The sequence below is a fragment of the Papio anubis genome, chromosome 1, assembly GCF_008728515.1.
Source record: "Papio anubis isolate 15944 chromosome 1, Panubis1.0, whole genome shotgun sequence".
Classification (NCBI taxonomy): Eukaryota; Metazoa; Chordata; class Mammalia; order Primates; family Cercopithecidae; genus Papio; species Papio anubis.
The window spans coordinates 31,546,924-31,570,850 of NC_044976.1; the positions used below are offsets into that span (position 1 = coordinate 31,546,924).

The 23,927-nt window shown below is 44.7% G+C and overlaps 1 protein-coding gene across 7 annotated transcripts in view; it reads right to left on the reverse strand.

Moving 5' to 3' along the window:
- PHC2 (polyhomeotic homolog 2) overlaps nucleotides 1-23,927 on the reverse strand; it is a 110,694-nt gene that overhangs the window by 49,647 nt on the left and 37,120 nt on the right. For 3 of the 7 annotated variants that reach the window (XM_021939167.2, XM_003891543.5, XM_021939164.2), the window contains exon 2: nucleotides 1,285-1,512. In XM_021939167.2, coding sequence (XP_021794859.2) covers nucleotides 1,285-1,458 — 174 coding nt within the window. In that variant the 5' untranslated portion in view covers nucleotides 1,459-1,512. Of the gene's footprint in view, nucleotides 1-1,284; nucleotides 1,513-18,583; nucleotides 20,514-23,927 lie in introns of those variants that run through there. The other 4 variants (XM_021939162.2, XM_031666802.1, XM_021939169.2 and 1 more) reach the window with 4 other exon arrangements.

Sequence of the window (23,927 nt, forward strand, 5' to 3'; positions counted from 1 at the left end):
CTTTGCCTAGGCCTTTCTATTAGACTCCTGAAAGTGACCTCCCCAGCAGTCCAGCCCGCGTAGTTGAGATCCTGTGACCCTTCCTCATAAGAGGATGTCAACGAAGGGAGACAGGAGGAGCCCAGAATGGTTCTGCGTGCAACCATGGGTGATTCCACTCGCCAGAGCAGAACCCCAGACCCCCTTTTGCCTAGAATTGTGATGAATGGCAGGAGTGGGTATATCCGAATGTCGTGGCTAGAAATCAGAGCTAAGGTCCTCATGCATGATGGGCCAGGGCCAGGCGCTGGGGTTGGGGGCAAGGGTTGGGGGCAAAGGTAGGGGCAGGAAACACGGATTCACTAAGCACGAGGTGGAAATAACTGGGAGAGGGAACAGTCCAGGGTATCTGATGGCGTCTTCTTTAACTCGGGTTTTTCAGGCCCTCTTACTGTCTGCTGTGGGTTCTCCCCTATTCCCGTATCTGGGCCTAAGTTCAAAGCAGGATGAGGTCACTTTTCTAGTATACCCAAACTGTAATAGCAAAGTCACTGCGAGTAAACACTTCTCAGCTGTGGTCTCTCTTTTCTGCCTGTATTATCCGGGAACCTCAAAAAAAAAAAAAAAAAAAAAAAATTGTAGTGATTAAGAACACAGGTCTGGGGAGAGTTAGCTTCAATTTTTTTGTCTTTACCTGAATGACCTTGGACAAGTTATTACCTTCTCTGAGCCCCAGTTTTCTCAACTACAGAATTGTGCCTAATAATAACCAAAAGGATAACTGTGCAAAATGCTTAGTACCGTGTCAGGCACACAGCAGATGGTAGTGCATGGCTCTGACTGCATTTAGGAGCAGTGAGCTGCCACCTGGAAGGCCTTGTGGATGACATTTGCCAACTGCTGCTTTAGGGGAGAAGGTAAAAAGCTGCAATGACAAAGGATTATTTGGGGGTTCTTTTTGGTTTTTGGTCTTTGAAAAAATGAGATTTGTTCTTCACCGGACAATGGTCATTTAGAGAGTGGGTCTGGGTTGCGGCTGAGCAGCTCTTGGTCATGTATTATTTGTTACTGTTACTTGTCTGCCCTTTACACTTTCACACACGTGTCCTCTAAACTCCCTGGTTGGGCCATTTTGCATCCTTCACCCCCTGTAACAATACACAAATGTATATCTACGAACTCACTCCCATATGCCCGTTCTAGAGTCCACATCTAGATTATCCCACCAGACCATGCCAACACCTCCTCCTTGCTAGCTCTGGAGATGATTAAGGAGTATAATTCCCAGATCAATTAGAATCTTACCTGCACGGTCTGCCGGTCTGGAATACCACTGTACACAGAAATCTGGGGCCCGGTGGGGCGGCCACTTCCACCACTGCTGCTGTTGTTGCAGCCACTGCTGCTACTGGCCCCGCTGGTACTGCTGGTGGCACAGGCACTGCTAGATGTATGAGGGACTGGCAGCTCATTCTCCATGGCCTGCAGTGTGGCGCAGTCAGGGCGCTCAGAGGGCAGAAGGGCAGGCAGATGCTAGGAGGGAAGAGGCAGAAGTGAATGGTTTGACAGACACTTACTAGATAGAGAATGCTCACACAGTCGGCCTTTTGTATCCGTGGGTTTCACATCCATGGATTCAACCAACCACCGATCAAAAATATTTAAGAAACATGGTGTCTGTACTGAACATGTACACTTTTTCTTGTCATTATTCCCTAACCAATACAGTGTAACAACTATTTGCATGGCATTTACATTGTATGAGGTATTACAAGTAATCTAGAGATGGTTTAAAGTATATAGGAGGATGTGGGTCAGTTATATACAAATATTATGCCACTTTATATTAGGGACTTGAGCTTCCATGAATTTTGGCATCCAAGGGGATTCCTGGAACCAGTCCTCTGTGGATACCAAGTGACGACTATGCAGTATATACATCAGCTTTCCAAACAGTCTGTGGTGGGGCCACTTGGGAACTGAGGTCTCTGTTTTTTGAGACTGGAGTTTCACTTTATTACTAAGGCTGGAGTGCAGTGGTGCGATCTTGGCTCACGGCAATCTCCATCTCCTGGGTTCAAGCGATTCTCATGCCTCAGCCTCCTGAGTAGCTGGGATTACAGGCAACCGCCACCATGCCCAGCTAATTTTTGTATTTTTAGTAGAGACAGGGTTTCGCCATGTTGGCCAGGCTGGTCTTGAACTCCTGATCTCAAGTGATCTGCCTGCCTTGACCTTCCAAAGTGCCGGGATTACAGGCATGAGCCACCGTGCCCGGCCACTTGGGAACTGAGGTCTTTAGACACACGCGCCCTCAGAAGGACACAGGGCAGACTTGATTCACTGACTGACATTTGAAATCAGGTCTGGCTGATTCTAAAGCCTGTGACCTGTTCATTCTGCCGGAGGAGGCAAAACTAGGAGACAGACTTCCTATAACGTTCACCCTAGCGGTGATCTCAGGGATCACCTCTCACCCTATCAGCCTTTTCATCTTTGGGGTGGGGACACTGAACGTCGGAGAATTTACTATTTGTCCATATTTATACAGCCACCTAGTGAAAGCAGTAGGATTAAAAATCTACAGAGAAGGCTGGGTGTGGTGGCTCACACCTGTAATCCCAGCACTTTGGGAGGTTAAGGTGGGCGGATCACGAGGTCAAGAGATCGAGACCATCCTGGCCAACATGGTGAAACCCCATCTCTACGAAAAATACAAAAATTAGTTGGGCGTGGTGGTGTGTGCCTGTAGTTCCAGCTACTTGGGAGACTGAGGTAGGAGAATCACTTGAACCTGGGAGGTGGAGGTTGCAGTGAGCCGAGATCACACCACTGCACTCCAGCCTGGTGACAGAGTGAGACTTCGTCTAAAAAAAAAAAAAAAAAAAAAAAAAAAGAAATCTATAGAGAATAGAATAAGAGGAAGAGGTACATCAGAAGGCAGTCGAATAAACTGAGGTATTTGTTTAGTTTAGTTTGCAAAGCCAGAAGAGCTCAAGTGTGTTTGAGGTCTCCATCTTTATTAGGTATGCACTTACTGAGTGCCCTCTGGACCTAACGCTCAGGAGGGTACCATACTGACCAATTTGGTCAAAATCTCAGGTTGTGGAATCAGAAAGACTTGGCTTTGTCCTGGCTCTGCCACTTTCTAGCTAGGAAATCCTGGCATGTCACACCTGTCTGACCTGTTTCTTAATCAATTAGATGTGATAGGATATGGGCTGTGGTGAACATAAAGAAAAGTGATGATGCAAGGTGCTCAGCAGAATGCCAAGCCTATCCTGCGTGCTCTGTAAGCACTGGCTCTTGTGGCCTGGTTCACACTGCCCGGATCCAATAGATCAGGCCTCTCCTGAGACAGAACTGGCAGAACCTTCTGGAACCTCCTATCCCAGTCAGTAAGGAGGGCCAGAAATTCCTTCAGGGCTCATCCTATGGTCTGAATACAGAACTGGAAATTGCACCTTCCCTTGAGGCTGTGTGCTTGGCAGTGGAGAGGGGCTGGGAAAGAAGGAAAGGGTGGTGGGAGAGGCACACCCAGATCTGAGTTTAAGTTCCTCCTTTTTTCTTTTTCCATGCTCTTCTTAAACATCTTCATTTCTGTGTGGAGTCTGTTCCTTCTACCCATTCCTTCCTACATGGAAAAATAATATGTTTGTCATCCCATCACAGACATTCAATCATCTGCTTGTAAAGTATACCAATTTAATAGGTGAAGAAAATATAATTTTTCACACTAATGAGAGCATGACTAGTGCAAAGAGCCACAGTAATCATTACCATCCTGCTGTTATCTCCCCAATACTGCTCGGTTTCAGGGTTATCATTTCTCAGGCTGCCTTCTTCAGATTGGGAGAATTTCACTGTGGGCTGAAAAAAGTGTGGGTAAAGGCTAAAAGACAGGAATGTTGGGAGTCTGGAAACCCCAGGCCCTCTCAGGTGGCAGGCAGCAAGCTGCTTATGATTTCCAAGGCAGTGTAGCAGCCTGCAAGCTGCACTCTTGACCTTACTCTTTAAGCAGTGATTTTTCCTTATGTTCATATGTCTGCTTTTACTGCCATAGGGCAAGGTGCTTGTCCATGAATTAATTCCCTTTGTCCTGAGCTGCACTCAGTGCTGGGCCTTATTATGGCTGCTGACTTGCTAAGGATGCTTATGATAATGATGATGATGCAGGAATCAATGAAGCGGCAAAGTCAACAAGTACTTCCTATGCCTTGGCGCTGTCAAAATCCACTTTATCTTATGTTCTAGGGAGGGAAAATTAGGCTGTGTAAAAAGTGGTAGAAGGTATAATTCCTGATCTCACAGAAACTGAAAAACTAATTGTAAAGATGAGGTGCAATTGAAATTATAAGGATCATCAAGCAACAAATCAGTAAATGAGAGTTCCATTCAAACACAGACTACCCCATAGAATACCAACATCTTCTCTTAGTCTCACCTCCCTTTTCCCAAATGTTGGCCAGAATTGGGTTTCATTTCTTGCTTTTCATTCCACACTAGAAAATCTCAACTGAAGTACTTATAAATATAAAAAATAAAATAGGAAAATAGGGCAGCAACCACAGCAAATTAAGAGGGTAGAATAATCTACATCCTGGATGATCAAGTCTCAGTTCTATTTCTGTGAGTGTAGTTAATCATACTGAATTGCACACTTAAAATCTAGTCATATTCTGACCTTCCCTCCTCTATCCTTTACGTGATTGAGAGAGCAATCAAGAGAGCGAGAAAGTGTGCTTGAAAGACAGCCACAGCTATCAAAAGCATGAGCCACAACAGAGGCTGTGTGGAGTCTGTTCCTTCTATCCATTCCTTCCTCAATGGAAAACATAATATTTATTTGTCATCCCATCACAGACATTCAGTCCCCTGCTTGTAGAGTATACCCATTTAAGAGGGGAAAAATATAATTTTTCAAATTAATGAGAGCATGATTAGCACAAAGAGCCAAAGTCATCATTAATATCCTGGTCCTCTGCTCCTCTCTGTACACCTCAGTGGCCACGCTCATCATTTCTACCACTGATTTCCTCATGCAGCTGCTCATTGGGTGGGCCCATCCTCAGTGTGCTCACCCTCCCTCACTATGCCTTGGCTCTCTCGAATACAAGCACGTCCTCCCCTCACTGAAAAACTGTGCTCGCCACTACTTGCCACTGCTTGCCCATGCCGTGGATTGATCCAGACTGGTAGTTCTATTTCCCTGGGCTACATGAGCTCTCTGCACTTCTCACACTCTTGACGCCTGTCTTGCTGCCTCCTGCGGGTTAGCATCGCCCTTGACCAGTCTCCTCTCTGCCAGTTCTAGGCTCTGCCTGTGGCTCTCCCAAGTGCCCCGCCACTGCCTTGCCTGCACCACTGCTCCAGCTCTCTCTCCTGTCGCTTATGGTCTCCCCCTCTCTGAGCATCTGCCATCCCAGGCTTGATCAGCAGGTCTCTTTAATTCACACACACACTCTCTCTTACTCCCTGGATAGCGCATGCTTGTATTGCTCTCTGTCCCCAGCTTGCCCCTCTGTTCTAGCTCACGCTTTTGATAGCTGTGGCTGTCTTTTGAGTGTGCTCTCTCACTCTCTTGACTGCTCTCTCTCTCAAATACTCATGTAAAGGATAGAGGAATAAAGGTCAGAATATGACTAGATTTTAAGTGTGCAATTCAGTACCATCAACTACACTCACACTGTTGTGCAATCATCACCACCCTCTATTCCCAGAACTTTCTCATTACCCAAAACAGAAACTCTATAACCATTGAGCAATAACTCCTCAGTGCCCCTCGTCCCCTGCCTATCCCCTAACCTCTAATCTACTTTCACTCTCTATGAATTTGCCCGTTCTAGATAGCTCATTTAAGTGGAAGCAGACAATATTTGTCCTTTTGTGTCTGACTTGTTTCACTTAACATAATGTTTTCAAAGTTCATTCATGTTATAGCATGTATGAGAATTTCTTTCCCTTTGATAGCTGAATAGTATTCCACTGGATACCTACGTACACACCACATTGTGTTTGTTCATCTGTTGATGAACGCTTGGGTGGTTTCCACCTTTTGGCTACTGTGAATAATGTTGCAGTGGAATGAACATGGCAATATAAGGGTTATATGCCACGGACTGTTTGAGTCCCTGCTTCTATTCTGTTGGGTGTAACCTAGCAGTGAAATCTCTGGGTCATATGTTATTCCATGTTTGGCACGTGAATATCCATTTGTCCCTGCATCATGTGTTGAATTACCCCTGTTCTTGGGCCCGCCCAGTGCCCCCAGCCCCCAAGCTACTCCATGTGGTATGTGAAACCCTCCATGATCTGACCCATTTTGCCTTCTTGGCCTCATTTTCCACACTTCCACTGTCTCTGGTCTCAGCATTATGACCAAGGTGCCCAGGTCGTTTGAAATTTGGGTGCCTTGCTACTTCCTACCTCTGTGGTTTTTACTGCTGTGGTTTCACTCACACTATTCCCCTCCCCTGAAATGCCTTCCTTCAATTTTTCATGTAACCAACTCCTTAGATCTTCAAAACTCTTGAGTCTCTCTTGTGAAATATGCACTGAATGCAACCCCCTCAACCCTTCTCCTCTTGCTTCCTTCAAATTAGGTTCCAATGTCTTCATTTAAGCCATCCAGCTGGATGGCTGCTCCCAGAGCACTCTGTGCCTGGCTCTCTCCTAGCACTTACAATGTAGCCTTACAAGAAAGTGATTCGCTTGGGGGTGGGATTATGTCATATTTTCCCTTAATACCTTGTGCTTCATTCCATAGATGTTTGTTGAATAAAATTGCTTGAAATGCACCATACTCCATCCCACTCCTCATCTGAAAGCTTAATCTCTACCTCGTCCACAAATTTCTCACCAACTAGTTTAAAACATCAACTAGCTGTCATTTCACTTCAGTAGCTTCCATCAATGGTGTCTATACTAATAATAGTGATTATTTATTGAGCACTTACTACTGGTAAGCACTACTGTGGGCACTATCACAGATGCTACGACTTCCCTTATGGTGTGGGTATGATTATCCCAATTTTGTCAATGAGAAATATATCTAAGCAATTTATGTAAGGTCATTACAGAACTGGGATTCAAAACCAGGTCTGACTTCAAAGCCAGAGTGCTTCCTGTGATACTCTCTGCAACTTCACCTTGAGCCATTATTTCAACCACACTGGGCAAAGTCCATGTCAAAGCATACTTGATTTTCAGTTGAAAACAAACTGAGACCTCTGAATGTAATTCCCTAATTGTTAATTAATGTCCATTTATACTTACAAAATATTCTCTGTATGTAATGTGTATATAAAGGGTAATATGCATGTGTACCCATCAACCAGTGTGAGAAATCGAACATTACCATCATCTCCCTTGTTTTCCCTTGCAAGAATGGAGACCCAGTGTGGGGGAGGTAAGTGACTTGGGGTGATATGGCTCCCCTGATTCTCATCCAGTGCCATGGAAGGCACCTCAGGAAACCTCCTGCCCACATGGTGGTAGCGACTATCAATGAGAGAGGCGAAGCTTGCCCTGCAGAGAAAGCAGAAGCTAGGGTCCTGCCATATGTCACTTTATTATTGCTCTCCTAGTTGAAGGGAACTTGAGTAGGAAGGAAACACAATTAGGAAGTGTCCCATATAACAGCTTTAAAATTTTTTTTCCTATAGTTCCCCTTTTGAACCAGAGCTTTCGTATCTTCCCCCTCCCACCTTCCTTCCGCTCAAAGTTCTGGCTGCTGGGGAGTAGCGGAGGCATTTTGGAGTCTCAGTGAGGGCTACTGCGGCATCTGTGGACTCTCCTTACATCCTTCCCTCTGGTGACCTACATTAGAAAATCTGAATCCTTAAACTTTCACAGTATCTAGGCTTTCAGCATTCTACCCACCCCTTTTCAATTTCCTTTGAATTCCTACTCTTATTTTTCCCTTCTCTTCCTTCTAACTAGTTCCGTATTTCTTCCCCAAGGCCACCCATCCCTGTGGACTCCCATTATAAATCACAGCCAAATCTCATTAATGGCTAACATCCAGAGGCAGAAGTCTGTTTTTCTCTGGGTTCCCACTCACTGTGTGGTTTTGTATAAGTCCCCGCTCTGAAGGGCTGTGATTCCTATTTCAGTCACTTCTCCACTCCTAACCGCAAGGGGCCACTTTGAATGATGTGCGGACTATAACTGGCTTGGATAGTGATCTTATTACAGGTCTCTGCTGCCCACAGGGCCTGAGACCAGCAGCTGGAGAAACGCTGATGGTTCTGCCCTCCCAGGAGCCGCCAAGTCTACGAAACACTAGGCCTTTGTCCCCAGTGTCAGGGAAATCCATTTGCTGTGGATTACGGCTGTGACAGAGGTTCCGGGAAAGCAGAGGGGAAGGATACTGAAAACCACTCTCCAAATCTAGCCTAAAGCCCTGGGGTAAGGCGGGGTGAGGTTTTTCCTAATGGTATCAGAGCTGGGCAGGAAATGAGAAGTCTAGTCAGTCCCATCGTGGCTGCTGGTATTATCATGTGGCGGCTTGGTACGGAGAGTCTGAAGAGATGCGTGAACGTATTCCTTTGCTGTGGCTCTGCTTCTCCTCTCTGGTTGCCTCTCCGCCAGAGGCATAAGGCAGTAACAACAGAAGATTCAGACTCCCTAGACTTAGGGGGCCTGGGGAAGGCCTCCTTGCACCTCCCAGCTGCTGCATGAACGTAAGTGTCCTGATTTGTTCCAGTCTGAAGCACGGACTCACTGGAAGCAGTCCAAATGGATGCAGGTCAAACTGTCTCAAAAGGTCCCTCCCTCACCCCTGTCCTCTGCATGTTGCCACCTTTAGTGTCTCTAGAAACCAAAGTAAGTAAATGAAGGCCAACGAAAATAGAAGTGAAGGATGATGAATTGAAGCTGGTCATATAGTCCTAGCAATCCAAATAGAATGATTTCATTGTGAAGCAAAACACTATAAATGTAAATGAATAAACTCTTTCTGAAACCTTACTGTTTTCTTCCTAATTTATAAAAGGCAGGTTATATCAAGGATTTCTATTACAAGCTGGTGCTGGTTGGCTGAAGAATATGAGGAGGAAAAAGAAGGATTTGCTGTCCTTTGGAAGGGATGTACAGTGAAAGCCACATTGTGCAGACGCTGAGTGCTTGGGGACAGGGGATGGATGAGTTCGTCTAGACTCGGGCAGCTCTGTACTCACTGCTGTAAGGCAGGGCAAAATACATTCTGTGTCTTCTATGGGCCCCTAATCAAATACAAGTCGTGTCCTTATAAAAGAATGCCATGTGAAGACACAGGCACACACGGGCAGAAGCCAGCCATGTGAAGATGGAGGCAGGCAAAGGAGCTATGCTGCCACCAGCCAAAGAACACCTGCCGTCACCAGAAGCTAGGAAGAGGCGAGAAAGGACTTCAGGGGAGCATGGCCCTGCCGACACCTGGATTTCATACTTCCAGCCTCCAGAACGGTAACACGATACATTTGTGTTGTTTTAAGCCACCCAGTTTGTGGTAATTTGTTAAGGCGGCCTTAGGGAACTATTATGCTGCCTGATACTCAACCTGACCAGCCTAAAAACGTCAACTGAAACTAATGGTAAAAAAAGGGTGCAAAGGCATTAAAAACAGCCTTGTTAATATAACAGCTTTGCATGCTCCAAGGCAAGGCTTCTCAAAAATGTGGTCCCTTGGCAACTCTCCAAAAATGCAAATTTTCAGGCGCCACTTCAGACCTATGGAATCAGAAATTCTGGGAGTGGGGCTCGGCAGCCTGTGTTCTCACAGCCTTCTGGGAGATTCTGATGCCTATGAAGTATAAGAGCCACTGCTTTAAGGGGCAATTTGAATATGAGATTTAAAAGGGGCAGTCACCATTCATGCCCTAAGATGGTCATAATGAAGTCCCTGCTAAAAGGGACTAGAATTTGAGATGGGAAGAGTTACCAAACATAGTTTCTTCCCTGCTGAAGCCTCAAAATACCTCCACATGGAAAGAAGACAATCTTGGCAGCACTCAGTTTAGGGATCTTCCTGTTTCTCTCTAGCTTCATTGCCTACCACGTGGCCCACACAGCTGATTCCAGAATTAGTCACATGCTGTCTCATCCCTTGCCCAGACCTCTCCCTCTGCCTGGGCCACTCCCCAGGCCCCTCACTCCCCATCTCCCTGGCCGGAGTGCATTTACCCTTTGCAGTTCAGCTGTAACGTCTGCTCCTCTTAGGGACTTCCTTTTTGTACCCCAGCCTGGATTTGGTGCCTTCTGCTGAACTTAATAGCATGGCAGGACAGCTGATTTTATTCACTAGGCAGTGATTCCATTAGTTTTAGATTCCTAATGCCTAACATGGTGCTGAGCCAGCAACAGTAAGATTTTATTAAATGAGGAATGAATAAAGCTTGAAGCTCTTTGGGAAGCTCTTCACCTCCTGATGAGGAACCTGAGGTTAAGATACTGAAGCATGCTGTGGAAATACCATGTTATCTGAGAAGGGACCTTTGAAACTATTAGTAGCCATTAGCACCTTTACTCAAATTTGTGTGTCCAGATGGCTATTCTCAATAGGGCCCAGGACAGGTAAATTTTGATTTGGGAATGGAGTGGGAGGGGAAAATGAAAGATGAGTGGTGTTGGAGCGATGAGTATGGGACTGTGGTCACTGCAAAGAGCAGATGTAGATGGTCCTGGCCGGAAGGCCGGGACTAGACCCAGCCATACATTGACCAGGTGAGAGCTAGGCAGCAGCATTATGTGGAGATGATAATACCTCACCCCGACCTCCCAGAGCTTCTGGAAAATGAAACAACATAGATAGGAGAAAGCATTTCAGAAACAAAAATCACAAACGCAAAGTATCGTGAGAGAGGGTTTAGAAAAGGGGAGAGAGGCTGGGTGCAGTGGCTCAAGCCTATAATCCCAGCACTTTGAGAGGCCAAGACGGGCGGATCACGAGGTCAGGAGATCAAGACCATCCTGGCTAACCCGGTGAAACCCCGTCTCTACTAAAAAATACAAAAAACTAGCCGGGCGAGGTGGCGGGCGCCTGTAGTTCCAGCTACTCGGGAGGCTGAGGCAGGAGAATGGCGTGAACCCGGGAGGCGGAGCTTGCAGTGAGCCGAGATCCGGCCACTGCACTCCAGCCTGGGTGACAGAGCGAGACTCTGTCTCAAAAAAAAAAAAAAAAAAAAGAAAAGGGGAGAAACGTTCTACTCCATAAAAATGAGCAAACATTGCCAGGGCAGAATGCAACCCTGGCCAAGTTACTTAACCTCTCTGCGCCTCATTTGCCTCTTCTGTAGAATGGACAAGAGTGCAGACTTCATTGGTTTTAAATAATAGGTAAAACAATGCATTTAAAATATCCAGCACAGCTTAAGCATGGATTACAAAGAGAGTACATTAAGGTAGGATAGAAGGTGACTTTTTTTCCCTCAGAGAAAAAAGATACTATAATTTCCTTCAATAAACTCAAAGTTAGATTTTGAAACCAGCTGGTCTTGGGTTATATTTTGAGACCTACTGGTCTCAGGCCCTGTGGGCAACAGAGACCTGTAATAAGATCACTATCCAAGCCAGTTATAATCAGCACTGGTTATAGTCAGTGTTCTCAGTTCTAGTTACTTTTTTGCGTCTAGTAACAGAGTAAATTTTTTTTTTTTTTGAGACAGAGTCTTGTTGTGTCGCCCAGGCTGGAGTGCAGTGGCGTGATCTCAGCTCACTGCAACCTCTGTCTTCCAGGTTCATGCGATTCTCCTGCCTCAGCCTCCTGAGTAGCTGGGATTACAGGCCTGCACCACCACACCCAGTTAATTTTTGTACTTTTAGTAGAGACAGAGTTTCACTATGTTGGCCAGGCTGGTTTTGAACTCCTGGCCTCAGGTGATCCGCCCGCCTCGGCCTCCCAAAGTGCTGGGATTACAGGCGTGAGCCACTGCTCCGGGCCCAGAGTAAATTTTTTTTTTGCTATAATCTCAGTCAGCTCTTCCTTGTTTAGCCTTTGTAATGGTATGCATTTTGGGGATTTGTACAAAGAAATCTCAGTAGCCAAGGCCACAAAAAAGACTGCTATAAAGAAAAGACCCCTGGCCAGGTGTGGTGGCTCACACTTGTAATCCCAGCATTTTGGGAGGCCAAGGCGGGCGGATCACGAGGTCAGGAGTTCAAGACCAGCCTGGCCAACATAGTGAAACCCCGTCTCTACTAAAAATACAAAAATTAGCCAGCTGTGGTAGCAGGCACCTGTAATCATCCCAGCTACTCATGAGGCTGAGGCAGGAAAATCGCTTGAACCCAGGAGGCGGAGGTTGCAGTGAGCCGAGACTGTGCCATTGTACTCCAGCCTGGGTGACAGAGTGAGACTCTTTCTCAAAAAAAAAAAAAAAGACCTCTACAAAAATCTCTCCAAGCTGGGTGTGGTGACGCACACCTGTAATCCCTGCTATCCAAACTGAGATGGGAAGACTGCTTGAGCACAGGAGTTCACAACCAGCCAGGGCAACATAGTGAGAACCCATCTTAAAAACAAAATCTCTCCATACTAAATCTCCCCATGGAGCACACACACACAGCACAGACACTCAAAGTGTACATATTAAAAGCACATAGCACACATACAATAGGCACACATGGTGCACATAGCGCGCACACAGCATACAGTGCACACACACAGTGCACACACAAAGTGCACATAGCATATACACAAAGCACACAGCAGTGTACACACACATCACACAGTGTGCACACACACACCCTGCACACATACAAAGCACACACACAGCACACGCAGCACACATGCACATGTGCACATAACACATATACAGAGCTGCTATTTCTAGAGCTGGCCACTTTCTGCTGCTCCTGCTCAGCCTTGAACTGGCCTGATGGTTAAACCGCAGTACGCTGGCCATTCTGCCACTGCTATGTCCTGACAAGTATGACTAGGCCAACACAGGGATCATGGGAAATGGCTAATTATCAGGCTTTCAGAATAAAGTTCAAAGGCCTAAACACTTACCTAGAAATTTTTTACTGACCTTTTTCTCTTCTTCCACCCCTGAAATTGGGCTGTATCTTAGGCCTACCAGTGGCCCTACAGGTACCACTTAATTGTTTGTAACACTGGGGTCAAGGATTTTGCTGACTTTCATGAGCACTAGCATTGAGAGTGCCCTAGAGAAGCAGTGACTGTACTGGGTGCCCTGTTTTCCTGTGAAGATCTGAACATGCTCCCCCCAGAGCTTCCTCCAAGGATACAGCCTGCCTCCCTTGGAGTTTCCCTTTACATCCCCTATAAGGAGACTAAGCGAATGGGGCTTTAAGCACTTTGATAAATTCTGAAGAGAGACTGCCAGGGATAGATGGGGTGTCTCCCACCACAAGGGCCTTAATTAGGTATGTAGATGGTCTTTTATCCATTAGGAGGCCAGTGTTCTCAGGCCAGCCACTGGTAAATGATAATAATTCTTGCCGTTTATTGCTCGCTCAGGGACATGATCTCATTTATTCCTCACAACCACTCTCTGGTACAGAGATTACTTCCTCATTTTTCTCACAAGACAATTGAGATTCATAGAGGCCCTGTAACTTATCAGAGCCCCAGAGCTAGCAAATGGCAGGTGTAGGATGGGAAACAAAGGTTTCAAAGTCCAGGCACAAGAGGCAGAATTACTTGTGCTTATTGCAGTCCAGGCCTCTGTGGGCCAGTCAGTTCTTATGAAGTTCAGTTGGCTCCCATAGCCTTCTGTTTACTAGCCTGTCTCACAAGAGTCATCTCCCGCAGCAGCGTCAGTCTAAGGCAAACGTGTCAACCAGAACTCTCTCAGGCCCTGCCTGGTACCCCCGGAATCACACTCTGAGTAATAACTGGGGCATGTCTAACATTCGCAGGCCTTTCCTGTTCATAAGTATGTCAACATATATTATCTACACATAAGGCTGGTCCTGTTAGCAATGTTTACAAAATCATTTGCAATTATTTAATTGAAAAGTAATACAAAACAAAAACAACTGTCCCACAGGAGAGAGGGGATAGAGAATGCCCACCTTTCCTGAATGCCCACCACATGCTGGGCATAGGCTCAGGGAGGCATCATAATTTATAAAAAAGAGGAGGAACCTCATAGTTGGAGAAAACTGTCTTGATTCCTGTCTCTGTCCCAGCTAGAAGACCTGAGACAGGTTACTTAACCTCTACAGGCCTCGGTTTCCTCATCTGTGAAACAGTGCTAATGACAGCAATTTTTTTTTTTTTTTTTGAGACGGAGTTTTGCTCTTGTTGCCCGGGTTAGAGTGCAATGGTGTGATCTTGGTTCACTGCAACCTCCGCCTCCTGGGTTCAAGCAATTCTCCTGCCTCAGCCTCACAAGTAGCTGGGATTACAGGCATGCGCCACCATGCCCAGCTAATTTTTTGCCTTTTTAATAGAGACAGAGTTTCACCATGTTGGCCAGGCTGGTCTCGAGCTCCTGACCTCAGGTGGTCCGCCCGCCTCGGCCTCCCAAAGTGCTGGGATTACAGGCATGAGTCAGCACGCCCGGCCCAATGACAGCAATTATGAAGAGTTACTGGGAAAACTAAATAAGAAAATGCAAGCACCTAAAAAATACATAGAAAGAAAGCACCTAGCACCATGTGCAGCACAGATGGGCATCATTCTATCATGATCAACTCTCCTCTGCCTGATTAATCCTTCCAGCATTGCTTTAGAGCAGTGACTACATGAGGCAACAGGTTCTGAGAGGTAAAGTAACTTTTCTAAGATCATAAAATTATGAAGTGGCATAAACCAATAGAGTCTGAATCTGGAGCTCATGTCCAGGTTGTAACGTGGGAGTGCCTTGAATGTGGAGAAGGGAAGATTCTCAAACATGGGCTTTTAATCCCTTACAATTTTTGACTACACTGTTACTCCTGGCTTGGGCATAAACTTTCCACCAGGCTCCCAAAAGCCCAGGTCCTCTCAAGTCCAAGAAATGTTCTTGTTAAAAAAGTAAATAAATAAATAAATAAATAAATAAATAAACCCTCACCTACAGATGAAGTTGGAAGAAGTGACAACCAGGACAGACGTAAGCCACGGGTTGTGCATGTAGTGGCTGTGTGGCAGGGTGTGGGGGGAGCGAGAGAGACTAGAAGCTAGTTGGTGATTGCTATTACTAGACTGAATCCCCCATGCAACTCCAAGCTCTGTGCAGTAAAAGCATTTTAGAAATCCAGAGTAGTGAACGTTCAATACACATTATTCTTGGGGATATTGTTCATGTAATGCTTCATTAGTTCTTAGGATGTTTGGATTAATCTTAAGCCTACATTACATTATAAACAGGAGTATAACTTGAACTTCTAGCTTCCTTTCTCCACTCCTTTCCTCCATCTTCTTTGGGACAGTTCCCTTTTGAAGGCCTCGTTGCTTTGGCCTAGCCACCACTTAGAGGGCTCAGCCCTTCCCAGGACACTTCCTCCTGCTTGCTTCTGCCCTAGCAACTTGTCCTGGCAGCTGTTTCATAGCTCTGGAATCACAAAGCAATTCCAGAGTCCCCTGGGCCTAGCTCTGGGGCCTCCTTACTCTCATTTGCTCCAAATAATAGCTTTTAATTGCTATTAACATTCCTTTCAAGCAGAAACATAGCATGCACATCTGTGGTCAGCCTGTGATCTACTGTGACCACTGGCCTTTTGCTTCCTGCCATATTTGGAATGTTCTGTTCCATTTTATACTCATAAGTTTGCCTTTCCTCTGTTAGCATACATCTTGGTCTTTAGCTTCGTGTATTTCTAACCTGTTCCCTATTTGCAGGGGAAAGTTATCTAAATTTTCCCTTATCCAAATAGGTTCCCCTCAACCTTCCATTCTTTCCAGTCAAGCATAACTCTGCCCTACTTCTTTTATCATATTTATAAAATGTAGGTAGCTAATTTTGAAATTAAAGTATGCAGAACTAGGACTACAGGGTGGAAATTATAAGAAGATAGATTTCAACTGAATAGAAAAAAGTGCTTCCTAACAACTGGAGCTGTTTAAAAAGTAGAGTGGGGCTGGCTGTGAGGAAGCACGTTCCTAGTCGGTGGAGGTGTTCAAGCAGAGGCTGGGCAACCATGGGGCAGGTGGAATTCGTGCAGCATCACCACTAGGGGTTCTTTTAACCACAGTAGTATATAATTACATGAAAACTTTTCACTGGACATCAGAAATCCACCTGAAATTTTAAGCTTTTTGCTTATTTTTAACTTATCCATTTATGGACTTTTTCAATACTAATCTTGTTTTTCAAGCTGCAGGGCAGCTCCCAACTGCTTTTCACCATTTTAGTTACTGGAGTAAATTCCATTAGTATGAACTTCTGGATGCCCATCATCTACTTAAGGTGGAGAAAAACATTGTTCTTATTTTAAGGATAGGACAGCCACAAAGTGTTCAAGTATAAAAGTCCATCTCTTTTGGATTCCCACAACACTTGTCAGCTGTACAACCACCACCATCCGCCCCTTCCCATATTTACTGAACAATTACTGTATGTTTGGGACTGAATGCAATACAAACATGACTCAGATATTGACTCTGTTTTTAAGAAGTTAACAGTTTAAGAGGAAACATAAGAAAAGTACATAAATAAATATAACAGGAGCAGCATTTTTTTTTTCTCTGTAAAGTATCTAGTTAGGCCTTGTAGAGTATCTAGGTTAGGCCTGGTAGACCACATATGGTCTCTGCTGCATCTTCTTCTTCAGTTCCTCACCCCCTTCAACCATTAAACAAATGCAAATACTACTCTTAGTTTGAGGGCCTTACATAAACACTCTGTGGCCTGGATTTGGCCCTTAGTTTGTGCACTCCTGAAATGCAGTCAGCCGTCAAGTGATAACTTTCACTTGCATCAGCTAAAGTTTCATGTGGGGTGGATCTTTAAAGACGGGTTTGATTGGGACTTTGGAAACGGGGAGGGTGCTTTCTAAGTGGAATGAGATCATGCTCATCACACATTGTCCCATCTTTTCTATTCTTAGAGCAGAGATTTTCAAAGAGTGAGATCTTATTAAAAATGCAAATTTTCAGGTCCACAGTGGTTCTCAGACTTGAGCGTATATCAAAATCACCTGGAGGGTTTGTTAAAACAGATTGCTGGGCCCCACCCATCCCCAGACTTCTGAGGCTTCTGGTACCGGGACCACACTTTGAGAACCACTGTCTTGGAGAATGGTGGGGAAGCAGAAGTGAAAGAGAGATTGTTCTCTATTTTAATGTTTGAGAACTAAAAGGTAATGAAAGTCACCACTGGAGACAGAAGAGGAAGATGATCTGCACTTCAAGTCCTAAAGGCTTTGCAGAGCATCAAGTTCATTCCATTTAGAACATGTACTCAGAAAAGGGATTTGAGCCACTGTACGTTAGTGATGGCTTTTTTCCTTCAGGGCAGGAGCTTTGAGCCTTGTTAGGCTCACCCATTGGAGACAGCAAATCGCTGTAGGGGACTGCATGCTTGGAAAGATCTTTTCTTCTGAGTCTTGGTTATTGGCACATACTCTGTCTTGCTTCTGATATATTTGCATATTTTTTTACCACTCCTACAAAATGGTCCCCTCTGCATCATGCCTAATACTATTCCCTTTGATCAGGCAAAAAAAAAAAAAAAAAAGGCAATGCTCCTATTTTATCATTTAAATTAAATAGCTTCCAAAAATTCAGATGTGATGCTCAAAGAGGCTGAGCTGAGGAGACGGAAGAAGGGAAAGACAAGCCAGAGAGAGTACACAGAGGAATCTCGGAGGAGGCGATGGGTAATCAAACACACAAGGAGTCGTTAATCTGGCAGACAATGAATGGCAAAAGGCAATTAGCTTGGCTGGGTTTGTAGCAAGCCAATGAAGTATGCTGTATTGCAACTGAGGCTCTAGTGTAAGGGCAGGGTCATTGCTAGGGAACTCAAAAGGAAGGCAAGATAAGGGATGGCGAGAAAGCCATCTGGGGCTAGCACAGAGGGAAAGGAAAGTGCTCAGGGTCTTCATGGATATTCATTACCCAGTGGAAGCATCCAGGTGTGGCGTGTACTTGCCAGAGCTCTGCACGCTGTTATTCAGGACACAATCTTGAAAATGAACTAGGTGCTTCAGCTGTGTGCACACATGCGTGCACACACACACACACACACATGCACATACACAAATGCTCTCTTTAGACTGCTGCCTCTTCATCCACCTGTCTAGTCTATGAGGTCCTAACATGAGGACCACATGCTAAACACTGGCAGAGTCATAAGAGACACAGTTCTAAACTTCAGTTTATGGGCTTCCTATCTTAAAGCATGCTTGATTTTTCTGTCACGCCTCATTTACATGCGCATTCTCATGTTCTGTTCCTTGCAGGTGCTCTACAGCCATACTAATGGATTCTTACCTGCCTATATACATTCTCCAGACACACTCATTTATTCACTTCGCTAGAGTCATTCCCACATATTAAATACTACCTCTTGCTTCTAAAAAGCACTTCAAATCTAAAAGTTGCTTCTATTATAGCTCCTGTTCCTGCTGTCTGCAGGGCCCTCCTAGCTTTGCCATTGTTATAAAAAAGAAAATGTACCAATATTGGTTTGACTGAGTAAAGAGCCGAACCCAAAGCAGATTGTCCTACCGTGGGATGCAGGTTTGTGGCTGTGGTGTCCCCGCCTTCAAGATCATCCCATTTATCTGTCTTTGTTCCACTCCCTCTCTCTTCCTGCACAACACTGCAATCACACACATACTCCGTGTTGGGGGAAAAAAAAAAAAAAAGGACAGCCTAATTTCCTGATGATTATGTTGTTACCTAGCAACAGCCAATCAGGGGCTGGGCTTTTTGCCTGCAGTATTTCATGCAAATAGTTTGGAGAAATTGCAGGGTAACCCAGGCTGCTTAGTCTGTCTTCTCAGGGGACACATTACAGAATAAACCAACCCAAAAGGGGACTATTGAAGCCAGGCACATGCTTCAGATAGCAGGCCATCTGATCTCTTCCCTTGTCCCCTCTATCCTGTACCCCCTTACAAAAGCATGAGAGTTCCACAGACAGACACTCAGGGAGGCCATAAACTTGAAAAGAAGCTCGTTAGCAGCCATCATTTTCCCTAGATCTTTGTTAGTTATCACTGATAACTGGTGCCCAGAGCAACCTCGAATACTCTGAAAACCCTACCTTCCTAGGAAAGCAAATAATGCATGCTGCATGCTCAGTAGTTGTCTGGGAGGGTGTGAAGGAGAATCCTCAGCCTTCCTGTTTAGAAATGAGCTAAAGCCTGGCACTTCTACCCTGATTTAGAAGCCTCATCTGTGCCCATGCTGGCCTCAAGTGCATTCTTTCTGGTGCTGACTGGAAAATCCTCATTTAAATGGTTGAACAAAACAATGAGAGAAGCCACATCACTTATAAGACCTTTTTTTTTCTTTCAATAAGTTCTGAGTATTTGATGTAAATCTTGTCAGGAGCCACACACACCAACTTTCTGTGCTCAGGGACCAGTGCAGTCTGTGTGGACCAGAACCATATGAAGTGGACTCAGAAGACAGTCTCCGAGCCTGTCTCCTCAGAATGAGCAGACCAGGCTTCGGATGGTAGGTTGCTTTTACTGTCATTGTTGTTATTGACTCGATGCTCAGTAATCCAGAGCCAATGAAGGCAAGAATAAACTATGACCTCAGCTGCTGCACAGCTCTTCACTGTTCTCTTAATACCAACTCTAACCAGCAGTCTTGCAAAGATGTGTTGTGGGTTACATGGGGACAATGAAGAGATGGATCAGCCCACGCCACCATCAGGAATGGAAAACCAATTCAAAATCCCTATCCTACTGATTTGGAGTTTTACATACTTGTAAGACAAGAGGTAATTATACTCTAATCATTACAGGAAGTGGTGACAGCTCTCCAACCTCTGACATTCACGGCCTCACATCCAGAACCATATTATGAAACCAAAGAAAAGAACTGTCAATCTGCCTTTGTTCAGAAAGGCAGAGTTAAGGAATCTCATGTATCCTGGGGGTTGGGGAGGGCAATGGATAACTCTATTTCCACTCCCGTCCTATAGTAAATTTCAGAAAATTTTTGAGTCAGGTGCTTTTATCTTCATAGCCTTGGAATACCTAATAGAAACCATATTTTCCAGAAAAGGACACTGACGAGTAACTTGCTCAAACTTATACAGTTACAAAGTGGCAAAACTGGGATTAAAAAGCAGATCTTTTGACTTATGTGGATTCTGATGTCCAAATAATCCAAAAACACCAACAAGTCTTTATAGCAGTGAAAGAAAAAAAAAAAACAGTAAAGGAAAAACGGGAACAGCAACAGAAAGCCAGTTTTCAAAGTAAAAAACAAAAAAAAGTCAATGTTTTGCACTTATCGTAGGCACCAAATGTCTTTAAACTAGAGTTAAATGTTAAACCTTCAGTGACTTTCTCCTCCAGCTGCAAATCAGAACCACAGCAGTGCATGTCGGAAACACCAATGCCTGGGCCCCACTCCTGATCAAGTAATTAACTAAGAATTTTTTGGTAGGGGGAGCAGAGAGGCAATGTTTTTATTTTATTATTATTTTTTGAGACAAGGTCTCACTCTGTCACCTAGGCTGGAGTACAGTGGTACAGTTGTGGTACAGTTATGGCTCACTGCAGCCTGGAACTCCTAGGCTCAGGTGATTCTCCTGCCTCAGCCTCCGAAGTACAGGCACACACCACTGCACCTGACTAATTTTTAAATTTTTTTGTAGAGATAGCATTTTGCTTCCCTGCCCAGGCTGGTCTTGAACTACTGGATCCAAGTGATTCTTCTGCCTTGGCCTCCCAAAGTGTTGGGATTATAGGCATGAGCCATCACGCCCAGACGAAACAGCAGTTTTAAACCACTTCCCAGGAATAGCACAACCACTTTGGAAATCAGTCTGGCAATTTCTTAGAAAACTAAACATTAATCTACCCTATAACCCAGAAATTCCATCCTTAGGAATTCACTCAAGCAAAATGAAAACATGTGTTCATAAAAAGTCTTGTACAAATACGTTCATAGCAGCTTTATTCATAATAGCCCCCAAATCTGTGGTATATCCACACAATGGAATGCTATTCATCAATAAAGAGAAATAAAATATTAATATGTACAACAACATGGATGAATTTAAAAATACTATGCTGAATAAAAGAAGCCTTATACAAGGGTACATACTGTATGGTTCTACTTATACGGAGTTCTCAGAATAAAGTTAATCTATGATAGAAAAAAATCAAAGCAGTGGTTGCCTCTGTGGGGTAAGGGGTGGGGAATGGCAGGGAAAGGGGAAGAGGGAATTTCTGTGGTGATGTTGATAGGGATTTGTACTACATCAATGTATGCCTCTATCAAAATTTACAGAATAGCGTTCTTCAAATTTGTGCATTTTGTTGTATATACATTTTACCTTAAGAGAAAAATAAATAAATAAATAAATATTGAACTCTAGTTAATGATATACCTACTGAAGTGTTTAGGACTGAAGTATCCTGATGCCTGCAATTTATTGTGAAACGCATTAAGAAAAGATGAACTGATGATGGATAGGGGGATGGACAGTTAGACAGATACATGATAAGGCAAGTATGGTAAAATGTTAATTGTAGAATCCGGATAGGATACATGTGACATTCACTGTATACTTATTTCAACTTTTTGGTATGTTCAGAACTTTTCATAAGAAAACTCGGGGACAAATTACCAGTGATTCCAATGAGCAGACATCGGGGTAAAAGACAAATTTCCATTATCTTAGTTGAAAAGTGTGAAATGGATACTACGGTGCCCCTAAATCTCCAGAGATAATTGCAATCACACCTTTCCCCTCTCCTTCAAAATATCTGAAACACTGGAATAAATGTCCAGATTGAAACAAGACTTCCTAGTACTAGGCTAAATCATACAGAAACGCTATGGCCTACTTCTCACTGGACTTATGTAGGACACATCATTTAACATATGGACTCGTGGGACAAAATATTTGAAATTAGGACAGTTGTGGAAATTTTGGGCAATATGGTATCTATAATGCTTTAGAATTAAAAAATCTTAAGCCAACCTTAGTAGGTGTGACAGTAAAGTATGAATTCACCACTCCGTCTATGGCTTAAGAGCCCCTATTTAGCCCCTGCTTCTCCTCCAGGGTTCGTATCCCTTGTCTTCTCAGAGCCTGTTGTTTTCTGTAGCTCCGTTTCCCCCATGGTGGGCCACAGATCCACAGGGCTAATGCAGGATCAGGTATTTGGAGAGTGAGAAGCTGGCGTGTGGTACCTCAAAGGATCTGAATGGACAGTTGATTTTAATGGGGTGCGGAAGGCTGAGGGGAGGGGTAAAAGGGGAAATAATGCAGTCAAGTGCAATCTGGGGCCCTTATTCCCCGAGATGCCCCATTTATTCTGCATAATTGCTTCATTTCCACTGCCAGTGCATCTCAGAATGAATTTCATTACCATTGCCTTGGATATCATATTGATTACCAGTTTCATCGATTGCTATCTTGCTAATTAGCATATAAATTAGCCATTTGGGGGAGGCATTAGGCAAAATTGAATTTTCTCCTTAATCTTCTTTCGGAAGGTAAATGAAAATGGATGTGGCCTGTTAAAGCCCATGGCTTTCCTCTGACACAATCTAAGTGCTGTTCACAGTCAAGGAACCCTCTCCTATGGGGAGAGAGCGGCTTGTGGAAGAAGGCTTCCTGCCCCACTGCCCCATAACTGATAGAGCTGTGGTCAGAATCCTTGAAGGGTTTTCACAAAAATTGGAGGTATAGGATTTGCAAGCTGAGATGCGTTTCTTTGGAGGAGACACTCTGAGCTGATGGACAGCAGTGTCCGCCTCCCACACAGACACAAGAGGAGGCCCCATAGTACAGCACTTCCTGCGGTGTTCACTTTCAAGGCTGAAATGGAGAATGCCACTCGCTCTTTGGTTTAGTGTTAACACGAGAAGTCTAGAATCAGATGGTCTGTGGGAAGGCCTGCTCTGCCTCTTATCAGCTGTGTAATCTTGAGCACGTTCACCTCTCTAAGCCTTAGTTTCCTCATCTGTGAAATGGGGATAATCACAACATCTACTTCACTGAGTAGCTGGGAGGATTAAGAGAGGAACCATATATTCAGAGCATTCCGCACAGGGTCTGGCAGCAGCACCATCACCAGGCACCAGAGGCCAAATAAAAATCTTAGGAAATTGAATGCCAGCGTTCTCCAGAGGGAGCTGCTCAGCTCTGAAGTAAACATTACCAGGTGCTTAGTCCTGGGACCAGGTCACTGGCCAGTAGTTGAGGGCCACTTCTTGAGTCTTTGGAGCATGTTGAAAATGCAGAATCTTGGGCCCCACCCCAGATCTGCTGAATCTGAATCTGCATTGTAACGAGATCCCCTGGGTCACTCATATGCACATTAAAGTTTAAGAGGAATTGTTTTGAGCCATCCTCTTTTTTTTTTTTTTTTTGAGACAGAGTCTTGCTTGCTGTGTCGCCCAGGCTGGACTGCAGTGGTGTGATCTCAGCTCACTCCAAGCTCCATCTCCTGGGTTCACACCATTCTCCTGCCTCAGCCTCCTGAGTAGCTGGGACTACAGGCGCCTGCCACCACACCCGGCTAATTTTTTGTATTTTTTTAGTAGAGACGGGGTTTCACTGTGTTAGCCAGGATGGTCTAGATCTCCTGACCTTATGATCCACCCACCTCGGCCTCCCAAAGTAGTGGGATTACAGGCATGAGCCACCGCTCCTGGCCTTGAGCCGCCCTCTTAATTATAATCTTACCCTGTTAGACAAGGAAGGGACTTGGCAGAAAGGTTAAGTAACTTGCTTACAGGCCATCCATAGCAGAGACCAGATGAGGCCTCAGTCTCCTGACTCTGAGACTGGTCCAGATTCAGCCATGGCCTTCCTAAGTCTGTTCCTCTGGCAGCACAGCAGCTCTGCCTCTTTGTTTGGGGTGGTCTC